The sequence below is a fragment of the Rana temporaria genome, chromosome 6 (assembly GCF_905171775.1).
Source record: "Rana temporaria chromosome 6, aRanTem1.1, whole genome shotgun sequence".
Taxonomy (NCBI): Eukaryota; Metazoa; Chordata; class Amphibia; order Anura; family Ranidae; genus Rana; species Rana temporaria.
The window spans coordinates 123376387-123403027 of record NC_053494.1 but is presented as its reverse complement, the minus strand read 5'-3'; the positions used below and the strand labels follow the sequence as shown (position 1 = coordinate 123403027).

Sequence of the window (26641 nt, the reverse complement as noted above, 5' to 3'; positions counted from 1 at the left end):
GAGAGAGAGAGAGGGGGTATACAGGGAGAGAGAGAGAGGGGTATACAGGGAGAGAGAGAGGGGTATACAGGGAGAGAGGTATACAGATTATATATATATAGAGAGAGAGAGGTATACATATATATATATATATATATATATATATATATATATATATATATATATATAGAGAGAGAGAGAGAGAGAGAGAGAGAGAGAGAGAGAGAGAGAGAGAGAGAGAGAGAGAGAGAGAGATTGAGGTATACAGGGAGAGAGAGAGAGGTATACAGGGAGCGAGAGAGAGAAAGGGGTATACAGGGAGAGAGAGAGGGGTATACAGGGAGAGGGAGAGAGGTATACAGGGAGAGAGAGGGGTATACAGGGAGATATATATATATATGTATATTTAGAGAGAGAGAGATTGAGGTATACAGCGAGAGAGAGGGGTATACAGGGAGATATATATATATATGTATAGAGAGAGATTGAGGTATACAGAGAGAGGTATAGAGATATATATATATATAATATAGAGAGAGAGAGATTGAGGTATACAGGGAGATATATAGAGAGAGATTGAGGTATACAGGGAGAGGTATATAGAGAGGATATAATATAAAAGAAGATGGAGGGAGAAACCTTCAGGATAATAACATGTGCTCCGCTCTGCACCTCCTATTCACTTCTATTCACTTCATGTTCCCGCCCCCTATTTCCTGTTTCCTGGTCACATGTTTCCTGTGACATCACAAGGTTAATCTGGAGGATGGGAACTAGCCGCTACCGTGGGGACAGGGGACGTTGTTGTGGTCTAGAAGGCTAAATAGCCGGAGAGTCCTGAAAGGACGGCTGTGGGGTGAGTGTGGGGCGGACGGGGTGTCGTGTCCTTCCCGGGCACAGTGTGGAGGGAGAGGCCGGGCTCTGTGTGTGGCCGGACGGGGAGAGAGAGGTGACTCTCGTGCCCTTGACAGCTCGGACTTCGCATAGAACAAGTAGGAGCGACTGAGGGACACTGAGCTTTGTGCTTCATACAGGGACACTATTATGATTATTATTAGTAGTATTAGTCCTTGTGAGGCCTGCTCTGTCCTCTACGTAGAATGTGTACACCTCTCATTACTGTATACATGCCCTACATACACAACTCCCCCCAATACAGGCCTGAAGGTACAAGCCCTTCTATCCTCATACTGGGGCTCATTCTCATGGCTGAAATCCGCTCTGTTTAGATCAGGGGTATTCAAACTATGGCCCTCCAGTTGTTCAGGAACTACAATTCCCATCATGCATAGTCATGTCTGTGAATGTCAGTGTGTTACAATGCCTCATGGGATGTGTAGTTCCACAATAGCTGGAGGGCCGTAGTTTGAGGATTCATGGTTTAGATGAACGGCGGTGTATAGTTTTGTACACGCCTAATCCCAGCACTGTAGTAATCAATGAGCCCCCCACACACAGAGCTGTATCTACGTACAAATATGTGTTTAAAGTGGTAGTGAACTACTGCAGAATAAAAAAAAAAACACCTGTAAAACAATGGCCTAATGTGCTAGTATGTATTGCATACTAGCGCATCATTAAATATTTACCTTTAGAATGAAGCCCTTCCATCGGCGTTCAGTGACCGCTGAGAGAGCTGACATCTTATCCCCCCCCATATTTCTTCTGAGTTCGTAGAGCCACAAAGATGTTACTCCCGCGCATGCGTGCCCTCGGTTCTGGCAAGACGCTCTGACGGTCCGGCACAGTGTGAGCGCATGCACCAGTGACGTCAGCGGCTGCATGCAGGGCGAATGTTCATTTAATTTTACCTCTAGGTAAGTCTTATAGGCTTACCTGTACGTAACAATAACAAAGCACGTTTTACTACCGCTTTAATCGGTTGCCGCCCGCTGCTTCAGGGCAGACGCGCTGCGCAAAATCATGTAGATGGACGTAATCCCAAGCTTCCAGGTAGTGGGTGCAAGAGCCCGCCACCGGCAGCTTATTCCCACTGTGATTCTATACATTATACAAAAAAATTGGACTAACTTTACAGTTTTAATTTTTTTTTATAAAGTCATTAAAGTGTATTTTTTCCTAAAAAAAAAAAAAAAAGTTTGAAAGACCACTGCGCAAATACAGTTTGACAAAAAATATTGCAACAACCGCCATTTAATTCTCTAGGGTCTCTTCTAAAGTGTTATATATATATATATATATATATATATATATATATATATATATATATATATATATATATATATATATATTTATTTGGGGGGTTCAAAGTAATTTTCTTTATTTCCACTTTTTACATTACAGAAGGTTAACTTATCCTTTAAACACAGCATAAATGCGGTATGAATGTATTGCAATGGGCCAATTTGTAATCGGCAATAATGCTAATGCAAGCCAAAAGCATGACATTCTTTTTAGACACAAATCCATCTCCTGCAAAAAATGATCAGACCTTATTAGAAATCTTTTTAAACCCAACTATTCTGTTTTCTTTTAGCACAATGATTCGACTGCCTGCAATTCAAAGGGCTCTAGCAAACGCTGCCCAAGTCACTAAAAATAATGGTAAGTGTGTATCATTTTCTTTTTTCTTATTCTACAGTATGTACACAACAACATACGTGTTTTTGTTACTCTGTTTATTAAACTGTTAACAGTACAGAGGAGAAACACAGGTACAGAAGATATCTTGTTGTGTACATAGACAATAGTGGTTATTTACTAAAGCTGGAGAGTTAAAGCGGGAGTTCACCCCCAAATCAACTTTCTGACATTAGTTCTAGCATACTGCTAACATCTGCAGTATGCTGTTTTTTTTTTTTTCCCCGCTACTTATCGTTTTATGAGCCCTTGTTATCTGGCTCCGATCGGGGAATCCTGCGGGGAGTAGGCGTTCCTAAGCGAAGAGGAGTTGATTGACGGGCTGCTAAAGCGCGTCACGGCTTCCGAAAATACCCGAAATGACACTCGGGTGTTTACGGTGCTAAACGGCGCCTGCGCCTGCTGTGTAGAGCTGACTGGGCAGGCGCCGTAAACACCCGAGTGTCACTCTCGGGTATTTTCGGAAGCCGTGACGCGCTTTAGCTGACCGTCAATCAACTCCTCTTCGCTTAGGAACGCCTATACCCGGAAGCGATCCCCGCTCGGAGCCGGATAACAAGGGCTCATAAAACGATGAGTAAAAAAAAAAAAAACCCCAGCATACTGCAGATGTTAGCAGTATGCTGGAACTAATGTCAGAAAGTTGATTTGGGGGTGAACTCCCGCTTTAACAATCTGGTGCAACTCTGAATAGACTTCCAGGTTTTAAGGCCAAAGTGGAACTTCCGCTAATCTTATCCCACTGCGCCCCCCCCAGGTGTCCTTTCCCTCAAGAGGGCTGGCGCTGCTGTCAATCACATCCAGTGGAGGGGCGGGGTCGAGTGATACATTGAACGGCTTTGGCCGCTCGCTGTATCACGGGAGCACACCCGCAAGGACTACACACAATGCAAGCTCTCGCATGACTATGGTCAGTACTTGCAGGGAGGACCAGAGACAGCCGCCAAGGGACCCCAGAAGACATGGATCGGGGCCACTCTGTGCAAAACGAACTGCACAGTGGAGGCAAGTATAGCATGTTTTTTTTTTTTTTCAACAATTTTTTTTTTTTTTACCTTTTATTAACCCTTTAAGGGTTGCATCCTTTACTGCATTTCCCCGAAAACAAGCCCAGGTCTTTTAATTTTGGCAACAAAATGCACAGTAGGGCTTATTTTCGGGGTAGTTCTTGCCATGTAATGTGCTGTCTTCTATCCCTGCTTGACAGGAATCCCCAGTGTGAACTGAGTTAAAATGCTTGTAAAATCCTATAATCCACTCTATTACAGTAGTATATAATGTACAATGTGTGTGTTTTTGTAATATAATTGTGAAAATCTTTGTTATAGTGCCGCTCTGCTCTTTTGTGACCTTCCGGAGCTCTCTTTCCCGCGATTATATTACAGAAACGCACACATTGTACATTATATACTACTGTTATCGAGTGGACTATAGGATTTTACAAGCATTTTTTAAACAAGGGCTTACATTACAGACCTCCTGGGAAAATAACGCCAGGTCTTTTTTTTGGGGGAAAACGCGGTTAGGGCTGGGGAAAAAAATAGTTTTGAATCGAGTTGGGAGGTCAAATCGATTCAGATTTTGACCAAATAGATTTTTTTTTTTCCATAGGACTGGCGCTCTGCAGACTATCCCGAAGCCGCGGTCTCTCCCAAAGAATCCTGCTCGCCGCGATCATGGTATAAGGCCGCGGCTTCGGCCTAGTCAGCGGTGTTCTGCCTCGCTGCTTTTTCCTCAGGATCGTGGCGAGGCCGTGGCCTTTTCCCAGGATCTGCGAGCTGCGGGCAGAATTTTTTTATGGCGAGGCTTTGGCATAGTCCGCTGCCTTTTCCCAGGATTGCGGCGAACTAGGCCGAAGCCGCGGCCTCGCCTAAAAACCCCAGCTCCTTAGGACCGGCGCGGTATCCATCAGAAAAAAAAAACATTTGAATCGTGAATCAAGGTGTGTGTTTTTTTTTAATGGCAGATTTTTTTTGGGGGCCAAAATCACCCAGCTCTAAACACTGTCTATTCCTCCTACATTCATAAATTGTATTTCTTTTTTATTATATATTGCCAGCATTGCCCCATGTTAATTGCTTGTCTTCCTATGTATTGCAGTACGAACTACCACCACAGCTGCAAGTAACCTGTTGGAGGTGTTTGTGGATGGCAAGCCTATAATGGTTGAGCCTGGCACCACTGTGCTGCAGGTAATATGGTTGTTTTAGTTCTCTAGTAACTTTTATATTTTAGGCTGGGTTCACACTTATGCGAATTGGATGCGCGTCTAGACTCTATGGAGCTAGTTCACTCATCTGTGCAATTGGCACTGGAGCCACTGCCAAGGAGTCCTGTGCTTCTATTGGTTTAGTTTCGGGTCTGAATTCAGCACAACATTTTGGCTGAAATCAGACCTGAAACAGTGAATGGAGGCGCACCGGACTCCTGCTGTGAACCCAGCCTTAAAATATTTCATTGTTAAAAATTATGTAACATTTTTTTTATTAAAAAAATATTAAAGCAGAGGTAAACTTTTAGAGATTAGACCCAAATGCTCCCTACCCTCCAATCATTGATATACAGTCCTGATCAAAAGTTTAAGACCACTTGAAAAATGGCAAAAAATCATATTTTACATTGTTGGATCTTAACAAGGTTCCAAGTAGAGCTTCAACATGCAACAAGAAGAAATGAGAGTGAGACAAAACATTTTTTGAGCATTCAATTAATTGAAAATAACGAATAAACTGAAACAGGCTGTTTTTCAGCTGATCAAAAGTTTAGGACCACACCTCCAAAAAAAACTAAACCCCCCCCCCCCCCCCCCCCCAAAACAGAAATCCAACTTCCAAACATGAACTCGGTAATGAGTAGCTCCGCCGTTATTGTTGATCACTTCAACAATTAGTTTCGGCATGCTTGATGCAAGCGTTTCCATGAGGTGAGTGGGAACATTTCTCCAAGTGGTGAAGACAGCCGCACAAAGGCCATCTACTGTTTGGAATTGTTGTCCATTTTTGTAAACTTCCCTTGCCGTCCATCCCCATTGGATTTAGATCAGGGGAACACGCAGGATGGGCCAAAAGAGTGATGTTCTCCTGGAAGAAGTCCCTTGTCCTGCGGGCATTGTGTACTGTAGCGTTGTCCTGTTGAAAAACCCAGTCGTTGCCACACAGACGAGGGCCCTCAGTCATGAGGAATGCTCACTGCAACATCTGGACATAGCCAGCGGCCATTTGACGCCCCTGCACTTCCTAAAGCTCCATTGTTCCACTGAAGGAAAAAGCACCCCAGACCATTATGGCGCCCCCTCCACTGTGGCGCGTAGAAAATATCTCAGGTGGGATCTGCTTGTCATGCCAGTAACGTTGGAAACCATCAGGACCATCAAGGTTGCATTTTTTTCTCATGAGAGAATAACACTTTCTTTGAATGTCCCATGTTTGGTGCTCTCTTGCAAAGTCCAAACGAGCAGTTCTGTGGTGTTCAAGGAGACAAGGTTTTTGAAGACGTGTTTTGTTTTTGAAGCCCTTCAGACTCAGATGCTGTCTGATGCAGTCAGCACCAGTAAGGGCCTTAATTTGGGTTGAGGATCGTCCAGTGTCTTGATGAGAGACCCTGCTTATGCCGTTCAGCAACCCGACCATGTTCAAAAAGGGAGAGTTTTTTGCCTTTGCCATCACAACGTGTGACTACCTGACAGAAAATGACAATGAATCCACATCTTTGCACAGATTTGGCCTTTTAAAGGCATGTGGTCCTAAACTTTTGATCAGCTGAAAAACAGCCTGTTTCAGTTTATTCGTTATTTTCAATTAATTGAATGCTCAAAAAATGTTTTGTCTCACTCTCATTTCTTCTTGTTGCATGTTGAAGCTCTACTTGGAACCTTGTTAAGATTCAACAATGTAAAATATGATTTTTTGCCATTTTTCAAGTAGTCTTAAACTTTTGATCAGGACTGTATAATCACAGGCCTTAGATGGGGCATGTGTGGACCTCTGCAACTCTGCACAAGCACACAGGCTAGGTGGAGATGTAAAATGCTACCGGAAGAGTGGGTAACAGAGCACTGCATGAAGAATTGATGTGGGTTTTATGTTTGTTTTTTGTTTTTTAGTGAGGGTGCCTCGGCTATTTGGGCTGCTATATGTAAACTTTTATTACCACATAAATTGTTGCACCAAATTATCCACAAACAAAATAATTATAGAATAAGGGACCCCTGTCAGTTTTTTTGCCATCTGTATCGCATTGGAGAGATTTTTATTTAAATCCTGTCCCATAACAAAAACAGGAAGTGAGTTGAAATCCCTCCAAGATGTGGGATCCCTGGTTGTCCTCCAGGTCACAAAAACAGATGTACCCATTGAAAGATATCCCCACTATTCCTGCATTTTTTAATTGTACTTAATTTTTTTTTAACTGATCTAATATCTGCTTTACGGTTTCATTTTCCATCTTGTACAAAATATGTGGTTCCCGGTAGGAGTAGAGCTGGGAGTTTTATAATGGTGAGCACTCACGGCATGTGTACCCAAGGGATCTGAAAGGCCTCTTGCACGCTGCAGCTTGAAAAAGAGCTTGGTACACTTTTTTTTTTTTTTTTTTTTTACTGAGCTAAAATACACCTCATTCATTGTAATATACCTATGCACACAGGCGCGTAAACAAGTGCAGTGTATTCCTTAGTAAAATAAAATGGAAAAATATGCATTTTTGGTCAGTAAATTACTCCTATATACGCACAAATGCGCATAAGTGCATGCAAATATGCACGATTTGCGGACAAATGTGCGCTAATGGACATTATTTATAATCTGCAGAAGACCGTGAGAATAAGTTTGCGTGAAAATGCGTGAAAATACACGCAAATACATAAAAAGAAAAAAAGAGTCTGAAAAAGTAGATCCAAACAAGCCCAAACAGGAGTGTCATGTGCAAGAGGCCTTAGTCTGTAAATTTGATGCCCATCTAGTGTTCACCTATATCTATAATATTACCACTAAGGCCTCTTGCACACTGCAGCTTGAAAATACTCAGTACAGCTTATTTTTTTACTGAGCTAAAATACAGCCCATTAATTGTAATATGCCTATGCACACAGGTCTGTAAACAAGCGCTGTGTGTTCTCCATTAAATCAGTAATTTACACCCCATGCGCAAACTCCGCACAGATTTGTCCATTGACATTGTCAATGCGAGAGCAAGCTTCCGCACATGCGCACAAAATTGCGCGAACCCATATGCTCGGAAATGCATAAAAAAAAAGTCTGAAAATGTAGATGCTCAAACAGGAGTATCGTGTGCAAGAAGCTTAATATTACCTGCATGGCCTACTTTTTTTAGTATCTGGCTAATAAGACATTTTACATATTTTAAATTTAACATTTTAAAATGCATTTCTCGTATAGCAATGCATTTATAATGGTTTATTTTTCTTGTTTTTAGGCATGTGAAAAAGTGGGTGTACAGATACCTCGCTTTTGCTACCATGAACGCTTGTCAGTGGCTGGTAACTGTCGCATGTGTCTGGTGGAAATTGAGAAAGCACCCAAGGTCTGTATCTCTATACCTTCAATGTAACTGATGTGCAAAATGTAAAGTTGTGTCTGCTTTATCCAACAGGTGATGGGTAGCCTTAAAGTAGATGTAAACCCACTCTCATCCTTTCTAAACTGCTGCTGTAGTGGTTATCTATAAGAATTTAATTTATATCTCCTGCATGTATCCTTACCTGTCAAATGTCTCCCCTCTGTCTGTTATGAGCCCCAAAAACGTCAGATTTTGTGGGCGGGTCTGTTGTCCAGGGCTCGTGGGTGGAGTCGTGATGTCAATAGACTCCTCGCCCACCTCTACACTCCCCTTGGCCAGGCATTGATATTTCTTACACTGAACTTCTACTGGACTTGTGGATTATGCCCCATGATCACTAACATCCAGTCTAAACCCAGGAAAGTCACCACATCACTTCAGTATGCCCAATCGTGCTGAGGTGTGGAGCAGCCAATCCTGGGAGAGCTGGAGAAGAAAGGAGAAGGGGATCTGAAGTACACAGAATGTCTCTCACATTCCTGCATGAGATGTGTAAATCACCTGTCACTCACAGCAAGGGAGAGAAATGACATCTATCCCCTGTGTGTCAGTTTTTATCTCACTGAAAAAAGATACGAGGATTGCTCAGAGCTGGATTAACTCTTTGTGGCAAGACTGGGCACAGATGACATGAAATCCTATACTGTACAAGGTGCAAGTCTTAATTAAACATAAAAAATCAAGTTTACATCCACTTTAAAGGGTTTTGTTGGTAGTATACGTAAGCTCTTGCTATATCTGTACGGAAGATTGTACGAACATTCTCTTTAGAAATTCTTAGAACTTTTTCTTGCCATTATTGAGCAAACTAATTTTAGTTTTTTTATTCTAAATGTAATTGCAAATTCATTACAATATGTATTTTTTTTTTTTTTATTCCAAATGAAAACCATATTTGCTGTTTAGAATTTTGTTTGAGACATTTTTCAAACTGCTCCTTTAAATGTTTTCTTCACTACGATTGAAAATGAATGCCGATTTTAACCTCATTAACCATCAGAAAGTTGAACGTTCGATAAACGAAAAATGTTGTACAACATTCTAATAGTGTATGACCAACTTAACACATAATGGAAGTGTATATCTGTTTTGCATATATTTTATATTCTTCATTATGGTTAAGACTAAAAGATATAAAACATGTTTTTTTTTTTTTTTGGAAAGTACGCGTAAAATATTGCATATAAATAGTTATTTTAATTGCAAGGTATAATTTGGCTTTACAGTTACCTCTTAAGACTGTCATTAATGACTTGAGGTATTTGGATGTATCTGGTCCATCCAGGATGTCAAGTGGTTTCAACCAGCTCACAGCAGCAATAGCAGCCACAATCTTGACTTGACTTGCACAATGCTTGCCAAATGAAGCTGGATATTAACCAAACTCAATATGTTAAGCTGAAACCTATCCCCCTCCTCCTTGCTGTGTTCGAGCTCCTGTGAGAGAGAACAGGCAAACTATTTCTTCTATACACTTTGTAAGCAATGCATAAAATAGTATAAATTTAAGAAAACATTGTACATTATTACTTTTTTGTCTTCATAGCCTGTAGCTGCTTGTGCTATGCCAGTCATGAAAGGCTGGAACATACTCACTAACTCTGAAAAGAGCAGGAAAGCCAGGTATGTAAACTTCCAAATGCAAGATCTACTTTTGGTGCAATTCATGACCGTTATCGTCAAATTCTGTATTTTATGTTGTAAAAAAGCAAAGCTGAATTCCGGGTAAAAAAAACAGCATACAGATTAAATACACCGTGTGCAGAATTATTAGGCAAGTGAGTATTTTGACCAAGTCATAATTGTTATGCATATTGTCCAACTCCAAGCTGTGTAAACCTGAACACTTATTGGATTTAAGCATATCAGGTGATGTGTAATGAGGGAGGGTGTGGCCTAAGGAGATCAACACCCTATATCAAGGTGTGCATTATTATTAGGCAGCTTCTTTTCCTGAAAAGTAAAACATTTTTAAAAGTCTTTTCAGAGGGATGCAGCACTCTTGAAATTGCTAAGATATTGGGTGTGATCACATAACCATCAAACGTTTTATTGCAAATGGTCAACAGGGTCGCAAGAAACGGGGGGAAAAAAAAGACATACATTAACTGCCAAATATTTAAAAAGAATACAGGAACCAGTTGTCGTCCAGTGCTGTCATATTCCAGAACGGCAACCTACCTGAAGTGCCTAGAAGTACAAGATGGCCAGTGCTCAGAGACATGGCCAAGGTTAGGAAGGCCCGAAACCCGACCACCACTGAACAAGACGTATAAGTTCAAACGTCAAGACTGGGCCAAGAAATATCTAAAGACACATTTTCTAGGGTTTTATTGACTGACGAGATGAGATGACAGTGACTCTTGATGGACAAGATGGATGGGCCTGTGGCTTGATCAGTAACCTGCATAGAGCTCCAGTTTGACTCAGACACCAGCAAGGTGGAGGTGGGGTACTGATATGGGCTGGTATTAAAGATGAGCTGGTTGGACCTTTTTTGGGTGAAGATAGACTCGATATCAACTCCAAACTTACTGCCAGTTTTTAGACGACACTTTCTTCAAGCAGTGGTACAAGAAAAAAGTTATTTTTTTCAAGAAGACCATGATATTTATTTATGCAGGACAATGGTCCATCACATTCATCGAAATGGCTAGCCAGTAAAGGCCTTAAAGATGAAAGAATATTTACATGGCCCCCTTCCTTGCATGACCTAAACCCTATTGGGAACTTGTGGACTTTTCTTAAAAGGGAGATTTACTGTGAAGGATAACGGTACACCAGACTTATCCAAAGTCCAGCCCGCGTTCCGGCCCCCCTGGTAATTTGGATACATATAACTTTTGTGGACCCCCAGGGCCATAAAAGAAGTATACTGAGCACTGGCTCGGTAGGGACAGGACGAGTGCCATCAGATTACATACAGGAGAATCTCCTGTTTACTCGGCGGCATCTGTAATAGGAAGTCCTGTCTCCTGTGCTGCCATTGTACGACTGTTCTGTCTATCATAGGAGGCAGGACTTTGTATTAAAGAGGCCGCCGAGTAAACAGGAAATTCTCCTGTAGGTAATGTGTTGACGCTCGTCCCGCCCCCTCCCTATCCCCTCCGAGGCTGCAGATGGGCATCAATCAGGCTGCACTGATGGCACATGGGAAGCTGCACTGATGGCACATGGGAGGCTGCACTGATGGGTACTGACCCTTGTTTCGCTTCACCGTGTTTTTTTTTTTTTTTTTTTTTTTTTAAATGTCCTTTTTTTTTCTTGAAACTTCCCTTCTTTAAAAACTTGTCTAGTGTTTTTTGTTTTGTTTTTCCAGATTCCGATAAGCCCCCTGCCCGCAGACCCTGGCAACCAACGGCTAGGGTTGTCGGGTAGAGGCCCTGTCCTCATCAACATGGGGACATGGTGCTTTGGGGTGGGGGGCCGCAGGGTGCCCCCTGCCCCAAAGCACTCACCCCCCCCATGTTGAGGAAATGTGGCCTGGTACGGTTCAGGGGGAGGGCGTGCTTGCTCGTCCCCACCCCCTTTCCTGACCGGCCAGGCTGTGTGCTCGGATAAGGGTCTGGTGTGGATTTTGGGGGGACCCCTACACCGTTTTTCCGGCGTATAGGTTCCCCTTTAAATCTGTACCAGACCCAAGGGCCTGGTATGCTCCTGGAGCGGGAACCCATGCTGTTTTTTTATTTAAAATTTGGCGTGGAGTTCACCCTCAAGTTTCATATCAAACACAGTGCCTTGTATTGGCAGGGATCCAAGTCGGATCCCCGTTCATTGAAAGTCAGACGTATGTCGGCTTCAAGTCGCAGGGCAAAGTCGGATCCAAAGTAATACTAGTGTCGTGTCGCACCAGTGTGAACCCGTCCTTAAGCACACTTAGGCACCTTTCACATGGGGCAGTGGAGGTGCGGTGACGGTATAGCGGTGCGGTTTTAACCCCCGCTAGCGGCCGAAAAAGGGTTAATACCGCCCCGCAATGCGCCTCTGTAGAGGCGCATTGCGGGCGGTATTACCGTGGTTTCCCATTGATTTTAATGGGAAGGAGCGGTAAACACCCCGCTCCTATACTGCTCCAAAGATGCGACTAACAGGACTTTTGGAGCGGTCCTGCTAGCGCACCGCTTTAGTGTGAAAGCCTTTGGGCTTTCACATTGAAGCCTGCAGGGCACGATTTTTTCAGATGGTATAGCAGCGCTATTTTTAGCTCTGAACTGCCTGAAAAACGTGTCAGTGTAAAAGGGGTCTTAAGGCCTGTACACACGATCAGATATTCTGGCAACAATTGTGTGATGGACGTGTTTTGTCGGATAATCCGACCGTCTGTATGCTCCATCGAACAATTGTTGTCGGAATTTCCAACAACAAATGTTGGCTGTGCATGCTCTCAAATTTTCCAACAACAAATGTATTCCGTCGGATTATCCGATCATGTGTACACAAATCCGTCTGACTAAAATTCAAAGTACAAACACGCATGCTCCGAACCAATGCTAACCAGCGGACAACATTGGCAGAAGTTGCCCAAAGGGTGGCGCTAAAGAGCTGAAAAACCACATAGTTTCGTGTATGTTGACTGAAAAAGTTCTTCCGTCTGTATGGAGAACAAGTTCGCGGCCTGCGCCCTTCGGACAAAAATCCTCGGATTTGTCCGATGGAAATCCGATCGTGTGTAAACCATCAAATCTGGCCCTCTTTGAAAAAAGTTTGGACATCCCTGTGGAGTTCACATTCCTGAACAATGTCTGGGAGGCTTTGCTAAACAAAAAGTTGATTGCCAACAGATTAAGGCTGCATTCACACCTGAGCGTAGGGCGTTCGGTCGTTTTTTCGGGCGTTTTTTTTTGTGCGTATTCATGCTTATTTGCGCGTTTGCATACAGCGTCGTGCGACGTTTTTGTACTTCGGCGTTTCTTATTTTAGCCAATAGGAACAATTATCTTTTCATCACTTGTTGCTATGTTGGTAGATTTTTTTTAATCTTCTGCATGGGCGACAAGTTCTATTGATTAAAGCGACGAAACGCCCATAGCAAACGCCCGTTGTCGCGCGATACGCTCAATACGCGCGTTTCCCATTACTTTCTATGGGGGAAAAAAAACGCTCAAACGCCGAATCGCGCGACAAAAAAAGGTCCGGGACTTGTTTGAGCTTCGCACGACAGGCGTTTGGGCGTTCAGGTGTGAACAGTCACCATAGGGAATAATGTTAATTCTCCCCTCTGGCGTTTGTGAGCAGTGCGCTTCAGGCGTAAAAACGCCTAGGTGTGAATGGGGCCTTAGAAACTGACAGGCTCCATGAATGGAAGCCTTTTTATCTGAATTAGGTACTTGTATAGCATCGTCAATTTACATATTTATTATACACTCCCATCAGTTCCTGGCCTCAAGGAGCTTACAATCGAAGGTCGCAAACTCTCATTCATACAACCACATACTAGGGCCATTTTATACATACACATACTAGGGCCAATTCAGGCAGGAGCCAATTACCCTACCAGCAAGTCTTTGGATACTGTTTAAAAAAAAAAGGGTGGCTATATTGGTCACTGATGACTTTTTTTTTTTTTAAGTTTTTTTTTTTTTTTTTTTTGGTTGTTTGTTTTTATTATTCTTTCTTGTATATATGAAAATAAACAAGTGAGATGAGAACATTTTTTGTTTTTTTTTTTGTTTTTGTTTTTCATTTAGTTGCATAATAATTCTGCACACTAATTGTTGCCCAATAATTGTGCACACATAGATATTCTCCTAGGAAAGCCAAACCCTCTTGTGTATGTTCTTAAATATTCAGGTTTGAGGTTTATTAACAGTTTGGATTGACCGAAAGCTCTGTAGTTATCAAATAATTAAAGTGGATGTAAACGCACTCTCATCCTTTCTAAACTACTGCTATGGTGCTGATCTATAAGGATATATATGCCTCCTGCATGTATCCTCACCTGTCAAATGTCTCCCCTGAAAAACTGCAGATTCTGTGGGTGGATCTGTTGTCTGGAGCTCTGTGGGTGGAGTTGTGATGTTAGTAGACTCCCCACCCTCCTCTACACTCCCCTTGTCAACATGAATTTTTTCCTATGTATTTCTTACACTGAATTCTGCTATGATCACTAACATCCAATCAAAATCCAGAAAAGTAACCACATGACTTCAGAAAAGGAGTGGGGGTGGGAATTAGTTGAATCTAGTGCATGAGATATGTAAATAACCTGTCACTCACAGCAAGGGGGCGGAACGGACTAAGGTTTTTCTCTGCAAGTCCGTTTTATTTCACTGAACAATAAGAGGATTGCTCATAGCTGGATTAACTCTGTGTGGCAAGACTGGGCACAGATGATAGGAAATCTTATATTGTACATTGTGACATCAAAATAAATAAATAAGTGTTTACATCCACTTTAAATAAAACATCAAAAATATGACTTGCCTAATAAATGTGCATACAGTGTACACAACTGGTTTAGGGGTATTCATGGGTCTTGCAGGGGTGGATGATCAAAAACGTCAGTGTTTGTTATTGTGAATGTTTCAGTGATGCCCAGTCCCATCTTTTTCAAGACACTACAACATGGAATTGATTAACTATATATTTATATATCGTAGGGTAGCTGCCAAATGGCTTGTATTTTGGGCCGTCAAATTTTGGGACATACACAGCCCTGTCTCACAGTATCGCCAGTTGGACGAGACAACTTTTTCTTTGTTACAGTTTTGGGCTGTCTGTCTATCCTACTGATTAGACAGTGTACAAAGCAGCAGCAGACTTATGTTTGATCTGTTCTGTTAATTCTGCCTTCTACCTCTATCAGCATGTTCCTTGTCAGTGCATCAAATGGGGACTCTGGTAAGTATTTAGGGGGTAAGGGGGCAATATTTTTTTTTTCTTTACTGCTGATGCAGTTTTATGTCTTTTTAAAGTCTGTCTGGAGTCCAACTTTCAATACATTTAACTTAAAGTAAATATTTCTTACATTTGCTGGCAAAGCTAACAATGACTTACTAGTATGTAAATTGAACTTAAATTATTTTCTTTATTTTGGTTAATGAATTAGGGAAGGAGTAATGGAGTTCTTGCTGGCAAACCACCCTTTAGACTGTCCCATTTGTGATCAAGGAGGGGAGTGTGATCTGCAGGTAAATTTAAGTGCGTAAGTGAAAATTAACTTTACAGCATCCTCAGGGACAGACATAGGGCCATATTCTGAGTAAAGTTACGATGGAGTATCTCAGGATACATCGTATCTCTCTTTTTTGGCCAGTGTATCTATGCGATTGATTCTTAGAATCATTTTCGCATAGATACACTGAAGATCCGACATGTGTAAGTCACTTACACTGTCAGATCTTAAATGTAATTACTCCGCCGGCCGCTAGGTGGCGTTTACGTTCAGGTCTCATTTGTTTATGCAAATGAGCCTGATACGCCGATTCCCGAACGAATTTGCGTCGCGTTACCGTCGTTTGCGTAAGCGTAAACTTACCCCTGCTATATGAGGGGTAAGTTTACGCAAGTCCCACGTAGGCCATGTTAAGTATGGCGTCGGGTCTGCGACGTGTTTTCCCGTCGGGTACGAGTTTTACTAAGTCGTTCTTGAATACGACTTTACGTCATTGACGTTTTACGCCGAGAACTGGAGCATGCGCACTGGGCTATTTTAAGCCTGGCGCATGCGCAGTTCGTTAGAATCGGGGGCACGCTTAATTTAAATACAAGCCGCCCCCTTGGATATACGCGTGGATACGCCGGGCCATTTACACTCCGCCGCCCCAAACTACGGAGCAAGTGTTTGGGGAATACAGCACTTGCTCCTGTAGGTTGGGGCGGCGGAGTGTAAATGGCTTACGCGCCACCCGCCTAGAATCTTATGGAATATGGCCCATAGGCTGTAGACTGGACTTTTTGCTGTGCTGTACTGAAGTTTTTGCAAGTTCATGGTGTACTGATGTCACTATAGGAATTGTCAGGTTGTACAATGACTGCAGCTATCTGGAAACATTGATGAAAGGATTTAAAGTTTACCTTTTATAACATGTTGCATGTTACTCCCGTATTCGGGGTATAACATGTAACCTGTTCAGGCTGCAGCTGCCCCCACTGAGCACTTTTACCCCCTTCCTGCCCAGGTCAATTTTCAGCTTTCTGTGCTGTCGCACTTTGACAATAGTGCAACACTGTCCCCGTAAATATTTTTTTTCTCTTTTTATTTATTTTCAAAAAAGTATAACTGTCTTTCTTTTTCTAACATTTAATCACCACTGGGTCTTTATTTTTTGCTAAACGAAGACAAAAAAAAAAAAAAATTCTTAGCTTCTGTTATAAAATGTTTCAAATAAGTGATTTTTCTTCTTCACCAATATGTGCAGATGATGGGGCACTGATTGGCAGTGTTGGAGCTGCACTGATGATCAGTGCCCTGATTATTTGTGTTGCCTGTCAAGACTGTCAGTTACTGGCTCTTCTCTCGCTGTAACAGCGTGTGAGAAAAGAAATGCTGATAAACGACGTGTCTAAAGCGTGTTTAGACAATGATCATGTGGTAAAGGGCCACTGTGATTGGCCCTTTACCCCGATCAGCTGTGTCTGAAGTGATCACAGCATGTTGCAATGGGTGCACCACCAGTCCGGGTCAATTATTCAGAGTTTGTGAATGGGAGAACTACAAGTACCGTCATCCTTTTGTGGCTGTTGACTTGTAGTTCTCATTAAACACCAGCGTGCTGTTGAGTTCTATAATGCTTCCTGTCATTGTGTAACTGCTGAGCAGACAGCTTACACTTACAGTCTGCAAGAGCCCTGCATTGCACCCGCAATCTGCTGATTGCGGGTGCAATGGTTTACAGGCTCCCAATAATAAATGCATAAATAAATGCAAATTTTTTTTTTTTTACCTGCAGAAAGATGTGCGTTTATTTTTTAAGGTGAACGTATAATTTAACTTTGGGTATCATTTCTAGTTAGTCAGTTCTAAAGCTGGTCCTAATTTGGTCTAGGCCTAATTTGGTTGCTCTGGAGTCTACTACACTTTGCTATTTGTCCAGTCTTTAAAAATGAAAGCCTTAGGGCCAGTTCACACCATAGTCCAGATGCGTTCCAGATGCTTTTGTGATGCATTTTTTTTTTTTTGCGTTGCTGTTTTGGATGCAGTCTGGTACCTTAAATAAGGACATTTGTGTTTCAGTACATTTTTGGTGCATTTTACAGTATTCCAGTACAGTCTAGTGCAGGAAAAATGCAGCATGTTCTATTTATTTATTTTTCCTGGAACTGCAAGCCTTGGCGTGAACTATGCGATTAAAAAAATATAACCCAAATGCCATGGCAAAAAAAAAAAAACACATGTGTTTTGATGCAGAAAACAAACACACTGGGCTGCATGTGGTGTGAACTGGCCCTTAAAAAAGATTCAGCCAGGTTTCCAAAAATTAAAAGTAATAAAATCAAATGTAGCTGCTGAAAAAATAAACATTCGCCTATCCAGGGATCCAGCACCGCCCAGGTCAGTTTTTTGCAGTTCTTCAGGTCCCAGTCGCTGGAATGTTAGCTGTGCGAACCCGACTGTGACCCCTTGCTCTTTCACAGCCGTCTTCCCACTGCATATGTGTTGTGCTGCACCTTGTGAGTGGCCTCCTGGGACCTGTGACAAGTTTCAAACGGTTGCGAGCGTGGGGGGCAAACTTGTGCTTCGATCGCCTAGGCATGGGACCAAGTGACTGTCAAAACTAGATACCCAGGCCCCCCCCCCCCCCCCCCCCCCCCCCCCCCCCCCCCCACAAAAAATGAGTTAAAAAAAGTAATATTTCGTATATGAGAGGGGTGGAGGAGGAAAAGCAGAACTTCCCTATTTGTGTGAAGTTCGGCTTTAAGTGTAATTTAGGACTTGTGTTTATGGGTGCGTTTGATATCCGTTTTGAGAAACTTTTGATACCAATTGCAGTTCATTCACATATACAGGCAAAGTCTGGACAACTAACACTTTTATATGCATAGGTGATCTGCCGCTAAATAGTTAATGTTTTTTCTTTGTAGTTTGCAGGTTTATCTGTTCAGGGCTATAATGAGTTATTAAAGGGGAGGTTCACCCTAAAAACTACTTTTTTTTTATTATTACACTGGCCCCCCACATTACAATACGATTAAGGCTATTATTTTTTTTTTGATGCTGTACATACCTTTGTACAGCATATTCACCCGTGGCTTCCGGCTTGCGAGTCCCGCGGGAGTGGGCGTTCCTAACATGTCTGTGATTGACGTTTTGACCAAAAACGAGCTCCCCCCCGTCGCGTAAGCCGCATCACGATTGGCGAAAGGAGCCGAACGGCGATGCGCATGCGCAGTATAGCGCCGACTCGCCGTTCGGCTCCTTTCGCCAACCGTGACGCGGCTTAGGCTCGTTTTTGGTCAAAACGTCAATCACAGACATGTTAGGAACGTCCACTCCCGCGGGACTCGCAACCCGGAAGCCACGGGTGAATATGCTGTACAAAGGTATGTACAGCATCAAAAAAAAACTAATAGCCTTAATCGTATTGTAATGTGGGGGGCCAGTGTAATAAAAAAAAGTAGTTTTTAGGGTGAACCACCCCTTTAAAGTGTTAGCATTTAGGTAATACATTCTCTCTCTTAGGAGAAATACTTGCTAGTTTAAAAGGAAACTGTATTTATTTGTTTTCCTGATTACACAGCCCCCTGCGTATAACACGCAGGCACAGTTTACCCTCTATTTTCAGGGTAAAAAAGTGAGTGTTATACGCCAATAAATACAGTATTTATTTGTTCTACTAGCATATTGAACAAAAAATGTACTTGATTCCCCCCATCCACACATTCAAGATGGATTGGGGAATCCTCCCTGCTGTGCATCTGTATTTTGACAGCAGAGAGACTTCCCCACTGTCAGAACATACTGATCGGTGCTGCCAGCTATAGCCAGCGGTTCTAATCAAACGGAGAAAATCCAGCAGGCTGTATGTACAGAAGTCGATTATGTAGCACAGTTAAACAGAAAGCAAATATGGCTGCCCTTGTGCACAAAGAGGAAATATAATTGTTTTCTTGTCTCTTAAATCCTACAGGATCAATCAATGATGTTTGGAAGTGACAGGAGCAGGTTTACAGAGGGAAAACGTGCTGTGGAGGACAAGAATATCGGACCATTGGTCAAAACCATAATGACACGTTGCATTCAGTGTACCCGATGCATTAGGTAAGTATTTCTAAATACATTGTATGCCAAATTCATATAATTAAAGATTTGCATGTTCTTGGAGTCAGTGATCTGGGTCAACCTCTGACACATTTCTTGAGGACTGTCTGGTGAATTCCCTGTATTGTAAAGCCTGATACACACAATGAGATTAACAGACGAACGATCATCTGATGGACCGTTTTCATCAGACCAACCGATCGTGTGTGGGCCCCATCAGTTTTTTTCCCATGAAAAAACGTAGAACCTGTTTTAAAATTATCTAATGGTTAAAAAAAAACGATTAGGAAAAAAACGATCGTCTGTGGGGAAATCCATTGGTTAAAAATCAACGCATGCTCAGAATCAAGTCGACGCATGCTCGGAAGCATTGAACTGCATTTTTCTCAGCACGTCGTTGTGTAAACGTCATCGCGTTCTGACACGATCGTTTTTTTGACTGATGGTGTGTAGGCAAGACTGATGAAGGTCAGCTTCAAGGGATATCTGATGAAAAAATCCATCAGACCGTTTTCATCGGATGAACCGATCCTATGGAGCAGGGGTCCTCAAACTACGGCCCGCGGGACACATGCGGCCTGCGGAGGACTTTAAACCGGCCCGCCCGTCCCTGACAGGCAATGCCGGCCGGTTACACCGCAATCCCGCTGTGTCACGGAGATCTCCATGACACAGCGCCGTTAACAGTTTGGGCGCGCTGTGATAAATGTCCTGCCCTCCTCCTCCTAGAAGACTAGCTTGTGTGATAGAGCCAGTGTGCTGTCTGTTACACAAGCTTGTCTAGGAGGGCGGGACATTTATCAGCGCTCCAGAACTGTTACAGTGGGGGAGCATACAGCCAGACCGACTGTGACACAGCACAGTAAGGAGGCTTACAATGGGGGGGGGGGGGCTGGCTTGTAATGATGGATGATGAGCTGGTGGTGGTTGAGGGATGGGGAGCTGGTGGTGGTTGAGGGATGATGGATGAGGGATGGGGAGCTGGTGGTGGTTGAGGGATGATGGATGAGGGATGGGGAGCTGGTGGTGGTTGAGGGATGATGGATGAGGGATGGGGAGCTGGTGGTGGTTGAGGGATGAGGGATGGGGAGCTGGTGGTGGTTGAGGGATGGGGAGCTGGTGGTGGTTGAGGGATGGGGAGCTGGTGGTGGTTGATGGATGAGGGATGGGGAGCTGGTGGTGGTTGATGGATGGGGAGCTGGTGGTGGTTGAGGGATGATGATGATGATGAGGGATGATGATGATGATGATGAGGGATGATTGCAGTGTTCTTGATCGGCTTGCAATTAATGATTGTGAGGGGGGGTTGCAATGAGGGGCTTACAATGATGATGGCGAGGGGGGCTTGCAATGAGGGGGTGAAGGTGGGGGGGCTTGCAATGATCATGATCGGTTTGCAATTAATGATTGTGAGGGGGGGCTTATAATGATGAAGGGGGAGGGTTGCAATGATCGGGAGTGGCTTGAAATGATGGCTTGAAATGAATTTTTATAGTCCGGCCCTCTAACGGTCTGAGGGACAGTGAACCGGCCCCCTGTTTAAAAAGTTTGAGGACCCCTGCTATGGAGGATTGGGGCTACTCTGTGTGCAGGGCAGGAAAGTATGACAGGTTTGTTAAAAAAAAAGAAAAGAAAATTACAATCACTTTAACTCATATTTTTCATTAGGAAATTTCACTAAAGTTAACTTTATTGCACAAAAGCACCATCACCCAAATTTTTTGGTATAATGTAAAAGACAAAGTTGTATTGAGCAAATGGATATCAGACATGTCAAGCCTTAAAATTGCGTGCGCCTGTGAAACGGCAATAAACTTTGACACCCAAACTTGTCCATAGGCAATGCTTTAAAAGTCTTTTTACAGGTCATCAATTTAGAGTTAATGGTCCTAGAGTGATGGTCCTAGAACTGTTGCTTTCACTTTGGTTTGTGTATGTGGTGATACCTAATATGTTTAGCACATTTGTTTTCATACAAAGGCATGCGTGTTTATGGAGACGGAGCTTTAAAAATATGTTTTTTGGATTTATTTTTTATTTTTAGTGGTTTAAATTTTTTCTACATCATTGCAATTGCATAAGGGGCGGACGGGGGGAGGCAGGACTTTACCACATAAATTTTAAAATAAAACCGTTGCTGCACTAAACATAGACCAAAATAATCAATCGTTTGTTCCACCAATCAAGTGATTTCTCAACAAATAATATCCTGTACTTGTTTGCAACAGTATAACCAAACAGTACAAACTAATCAGAATTCTCTTGAATAGCAGTGCTCCCAATTAAAGTGGTTGTAAACCCCAGTCAAGTACATATATCTGTAGTGTTTACTTGTCTATCTCCAAAGCTCTAGGTATCATTTCTCTCTGGTGCTTTGTTCCTCTGTTATCAGCATGAGTCAATTCTGAGAAGCTTTCTCAACACATGAGATAAAATTTGTTACAGAGAGGGAGACAAGCACACAGCTGGTCTATTCAGAATATAGCTCTGCATTTTCCTTGATTCCTCTGCCTATGAGGGGGGCGGGGGGTTGTCTCTTTTCCTCCAATTAGCTCTTGCACAGTGTACAACTCCTCCAATGTACTCACAGATGCAGAAGGGTTTTATCACAATTGTACTCTTTTGAGTGGTTGTAGAGAAGAGAATACTGCAGATAAATAAGTAAAACCTTTGTAGGAGGATTTTTTTCATCTCTGGCTATTCACTTCACTGGGTATATGAGAGGGTTTACAACCACTTTAAGTGTTTTTGTGTTACTATTAGTTGGACTTGTGGTTTAGGAGGTAAGTTGTAAATGAAACCAAGTGCACTGGCATAGTTTTTATTTTCTGAAGATTCCCCAGTCTGAAGAGTGCTGTGAGAAAGTAAATGTTTTTTTCTACTACGATATGTAAAAGAAAGACTGCGCCAGTAATTCAAATTTTGTCAGATATAGACTTGTAGATTCCATCACTGTCAAGTGCTGACATTCGTTTTTTTTATTAGGAGGTAAATGTATAAAAATTATAATTATGGGGAAAAATAAGTGAGAACCCTTAGGCCCCTTTCACACTACCAGGACTTCAAAGTCATGCGATTTTTTGCGGCCACGATTTTGACGCGATTTAAAGGAGACTTGAGGTGTATGAGCCTGAACTTGCATCAAAGTCTGACCAAAGTAGTGGTAATATTATGGTAGTTCAAAGATCAAGTTTAATGTTTTCAGGTGCCACAGAGGGCTGCAGACCTCGGGAGTCTCTTTGTCACCCAGTTGTGCTGTTGCATTGAACGCTGTGATAGGAAATCCTATTCCTCCTTCACTCTTTAAAAATGCAAATGTTAAATAAAGAATTTTGAAAAAAAAAAAAAAGCAAATGTTAACATATTTATTAACGAGCTCTGTGCATTTAAAGTTCTGATTTATCCAGGTTTTCATTTATTTTTGCTGCAAAAAGCAACTGTTTGATAAAAAATACTGTTATAACTTTAACTTTCATGAACTGCTCACAACTGCACAGGTTGTCTAAAATAAGATGTATGTGTATATAAAAGATTTACAGTATATTTGCTAGGTGTAAAAAAAGCACACGATTAGTTTCTGAGGTTAATCTAATTTTAGATCACTGTTAAATAAAAATAATAGGTATTCTTTTTGGCCTTCGTTAGGCCCCTTTCACATTGAGGAGTTTTTCAGGCGGTACAGCGCTAAAAATAGCGCTGCTATCCCGCCTGAAAAACTCAGCATCTTTGGAGCGGTGAGAGGAGCGGCATGTATACCGCTCCTTCACCGCTCCTTCCCATTGAAAACAATGGGAAACCGCGGCAATACCGCCCGCAATGCGCCTCTATAGAGGCGCATTGCGGGCGGTATTAACCCTTTATCGGCCGCTAGCGGGGGTTAATACCGCACCACTAGCGGCCGAATCCCACGGCAATCCCGGCAGTATAGCGCCGCTATTTTTATACCGCCACCGCAGCTCCTGCCTCAGTCTGAAAGGGGCCTAAGGGTTTTTATTCACGTTTTTGATTCCTGTGGGGGGAAAATGAGATATACATTGTGATAATGTGCTTTTCAGTTGCTTTTCAGTTGTTTCTAGAATTAAGAAAAGTGCACAAACCATGTTTTCTTTTTTTTTAATATTAGGTTTGCTAGTGAAGTTGCTGGTGTCGATGATTTGGGAACAACTGGCAGAGGAAATGAAATGCAAGTTGGCACATATATAGAGAAAATGTTCATGTCTGAGCTGTCCGGGAACGTAATAGATCTGTGTCCTGTGGGTGCATTAACCTCCAAACCTTACGCATTTACTTCTCGACCCTGGGAAACTCGGTATGTGCTTCAGACACATCGCTGGTGTAAAAATTTGACTGTGCACACAAAATGTACATTTCTGTTTTAATTTGTCCATACCAGTTAAGGGGCTAGGATCATGAAGTGTGTAGCTTTCTGTACGTTACAGTTGGGTCCATATATATTTACAATTTTCATACTTTTGGCCCTGTATGCCACCAGAATAAAATTTAAAATGAAACAATCCAAATGAATTTGAAGTGCAGACTTTCAGCTTTAATTTAAGGGGTGGAACATAAAGATCAAGTACAAATTTTAGGAACTGCAACCATTTCTATACACTGTCCTTCAAATATAATTGGACAAATGAATATAATCATAAATAAAATGTTCATTTATAGTATTTTGTAGAGAATCCATTACTTGCAATGACTGCCTTAAGTCTGGAACCCATGGACATTACCAAAGACTGGGTTTCCTCCTTTCTGGTGCATTTCCAGGCTCTAACTGCAGCTGTCTTCAGTTTTTTTTTTGTTTGTGGGTCTTTCTGCCTTTTAGTTTTGCCTTCAGCAAGTGAAATGCATGCTCAATTGGGTTGAGATCAGGTGATTGGCTCGGCCATTGCAGAATATTCCACTTTTTTCCTTCAAAAGCTCCTGGGTTGCTTTTGCAGTGTGTTTTTGATCATTGTCCATCTATACTGTGAAGCACCATCCAAAAAACTTTGCTGCATTTGGCTGAATCTGGGCTGACAGTATATCTCTAAACACTGCAGAATTCATCTGGCTGCTTCTGTTGCATCTTCAATAAACAACAATGACCTAGTGCCACTGGAAGCCATGCATGCCCATGCCATTACCCTTCCTCCACCATGTTTTACAGATGATGTGTGCTTTGGATCATGAGCTGTTCCAAGCCTTCTCCCCACTGTTTTCTTCCCGTCATTCAAAAATGTTTTTCCAGAACTGGTCTGGCTTTTTTAGATATTTTTGGGCAAATCTGGTTTTCCTATTCTTCAGGCTTATGAATGGTTTGCACCTTGTGGTGAACCCTCTGTATTTGCTCTTGTGAAGTCTTCTCTCGATTGTTGACAATGACACGCGCACCTTCTGGAGAGTGTCCTTTACTTGTCTAGATGTTGTGAATGGGTTTTTCTTCATCATAGAGGATCCTACGATCATCCACCACGGTTGTCTTCCGTGGACATCCAGGTCTTTTTATGTTGCTGAGCTCCCAATGTTGCTGCTATCTCTCTAATCTATTTATTTAGTTTTTGAAGCCTTACAATTGCCTGTTTCACTTGCATGGACATCTGCTTTGAACGCATGATGTAGGTTCACAGTAGTAGACTAGATTCCAAATGCAAATACCACACATAGAATCAACTCAAGACCTTTTACTTGCTTAATTTGTGGAGTAGCCCACACCTGGCTTTGAAACGGCGTTTGATTCAATTGTCCGATTTACTTTTGGTACCTTGAAAAAGGGGACTGGCTATTCTTAAAAGCTGTAATTCCTAAACCTTTCCTCCAATTTGGATGTACATACCCTCAAATTAAACCTGACAGTGTGCACTTTCAACTATACACATTATATAACATTGGCTTGAATATGTTTTAGTAAATACCTGAAAAAATTTAATCTGTGCCTGTGTCCATATATATATATATGGACCTAACTGTATTTTGACATGAATGACTCTCAAAAACTCTTTGTAGTTTTCAGATCTTTAACAGGGATAAGGGCAAACATGCCTATGACTTTCTATGTGTTGCTACAGAAGTTGACTGGAGAACTGAATGGAGACGAATCACTTATGGTATCCATTACTCAATCTTCTAGTCTCTTCTGTAATGATATCTAAAGCTCATAAACCATGACTTCTTGGGTCAACTGTTAACCAAGGAGATTTTAAAGAGGTTCCAAGTTCTAGATATTTTTTTTATTTTTTTTTACATTTATTGCATTCATTCATTAAGGTAAAAAATACCCCTGTATTTGTATTGTATCCCCTCTGTATCCAGCACTGTGCCAGTCTCTGATGGCTCTTTTCTCCATTTCCAAGGTTCGCAGGTGTTGAATGACATTGTGACGTTGCTTCTGTGTTTTACATATAGACTGGAACAAAGCCGATGCTTCGTTGCAGTCTGTCTCTAGCCGCCAAAAGTAGCGGCTCCTCCAAGATGTCAATTGAGCAGCATTGGTTGTTTTCTCTGGAATGCCGACCACCTGCTCTAAAAACGGTACCGGGATGATGCCTGCAGCTGCGGGCATCATCCCAGTAATCGATTTTCCCGGTCACATGCATCGATGCCACCCGAATCGCGATGCGGCTAGCTATGGGGGACATGCAAAGAAGGGACACGCAAAGAAGGGCAGGGAACTCCATAAGAGGAGGTTCAGGGCCGTTCTGTGTAAAACCATTGCACAGAGCAGGCAAGTATAACATGATTGTTATTTTAGGGGAAAAAAAGTTATTGCAACTATTTTTATGCGTGTTTGTGTGTTTCTGTGAAATAATCTGTTTTACATTGTGTTTATATACAGGAAGACAGAATCTGTTGATGTTCTTGATGCCCTTGGTAGTAATATTGTGGTTAGTACAAGAGGAGGAGAGGTGATGAGAATCTTGCCCAGAATGAATGAAGATGTAAATGAGGAATGGATCTCAGACAAGACCAGGTACAACCGCTCTCATATGTCTACTTTTATTCCTCGGCTGAATTTCAAAATGTATTTGCCCAGTTTTGCTAATCATTTTGAAAACGGCTGATATTCTATGAAATGCTATAAGCATCTGTTCTAGTATATTGGACCCATTTTCTAAACATTGACAATTTTATGCTTAATGTTGAAATAGATTTGCTTATGATGGGCTCAAACGTCAGAGACTGACACAGCCAATGATCCGAGATGAAAAGGGTTATTTAGTTCATGCTTCCTGGGAAGACGTACTCACGCGGGTGGCTGGTGTGGTAAGGATTTTCTTTTTTCTGTTTAAGATCTTCAGCCCT

General features: G+C 42.2%; 1 protein-coding gene across 1 annotated transcript in view; it reads left to right on the top strand.

Annotated features, from left to right (window-relative positions):
- The window catches only part of NDUFS1 (NADH:ubiquinone oxidoreductase core subunit S1), a 58945-nt gene that overhangs the window by 8888 nt on the left and 23416 nt on the right, over positions 1-26641 (top strand). The window contains exons 2-11 of the mRNA XM_040357296.1: positions 776-835; positions 2477-2544; positions 4681-4772; positions 8014-8121; positions 9704-9780; positions 15206-15287; positions 19227-19357; positions 23481-23666; positions 26175-26309; positions 26488-26602. Coding sequence (XP_040213230.1) covers positions 2481-2544; positions 4681-4772; positions 8014-8121; positions 9704-9780; positions 15206-15287; positions 19227-19357; positions 23481-23666; positions 26175-26309; positions 26488-26602 — 990 coding nt within the window. The 5' untranslated portion in view covers positions 776-835; positions 2477-2480. The remainder of the gene's footprint in view (positions 1-775; positions 836-2476; positions 2545-4680; positions 4773-8013; positions 8122-9703; positions 9781-15205; positions 15288-19226; positions 19358-23480; positions 23667-26174; positions 26310-26487; positions 26603-26641) is intronic.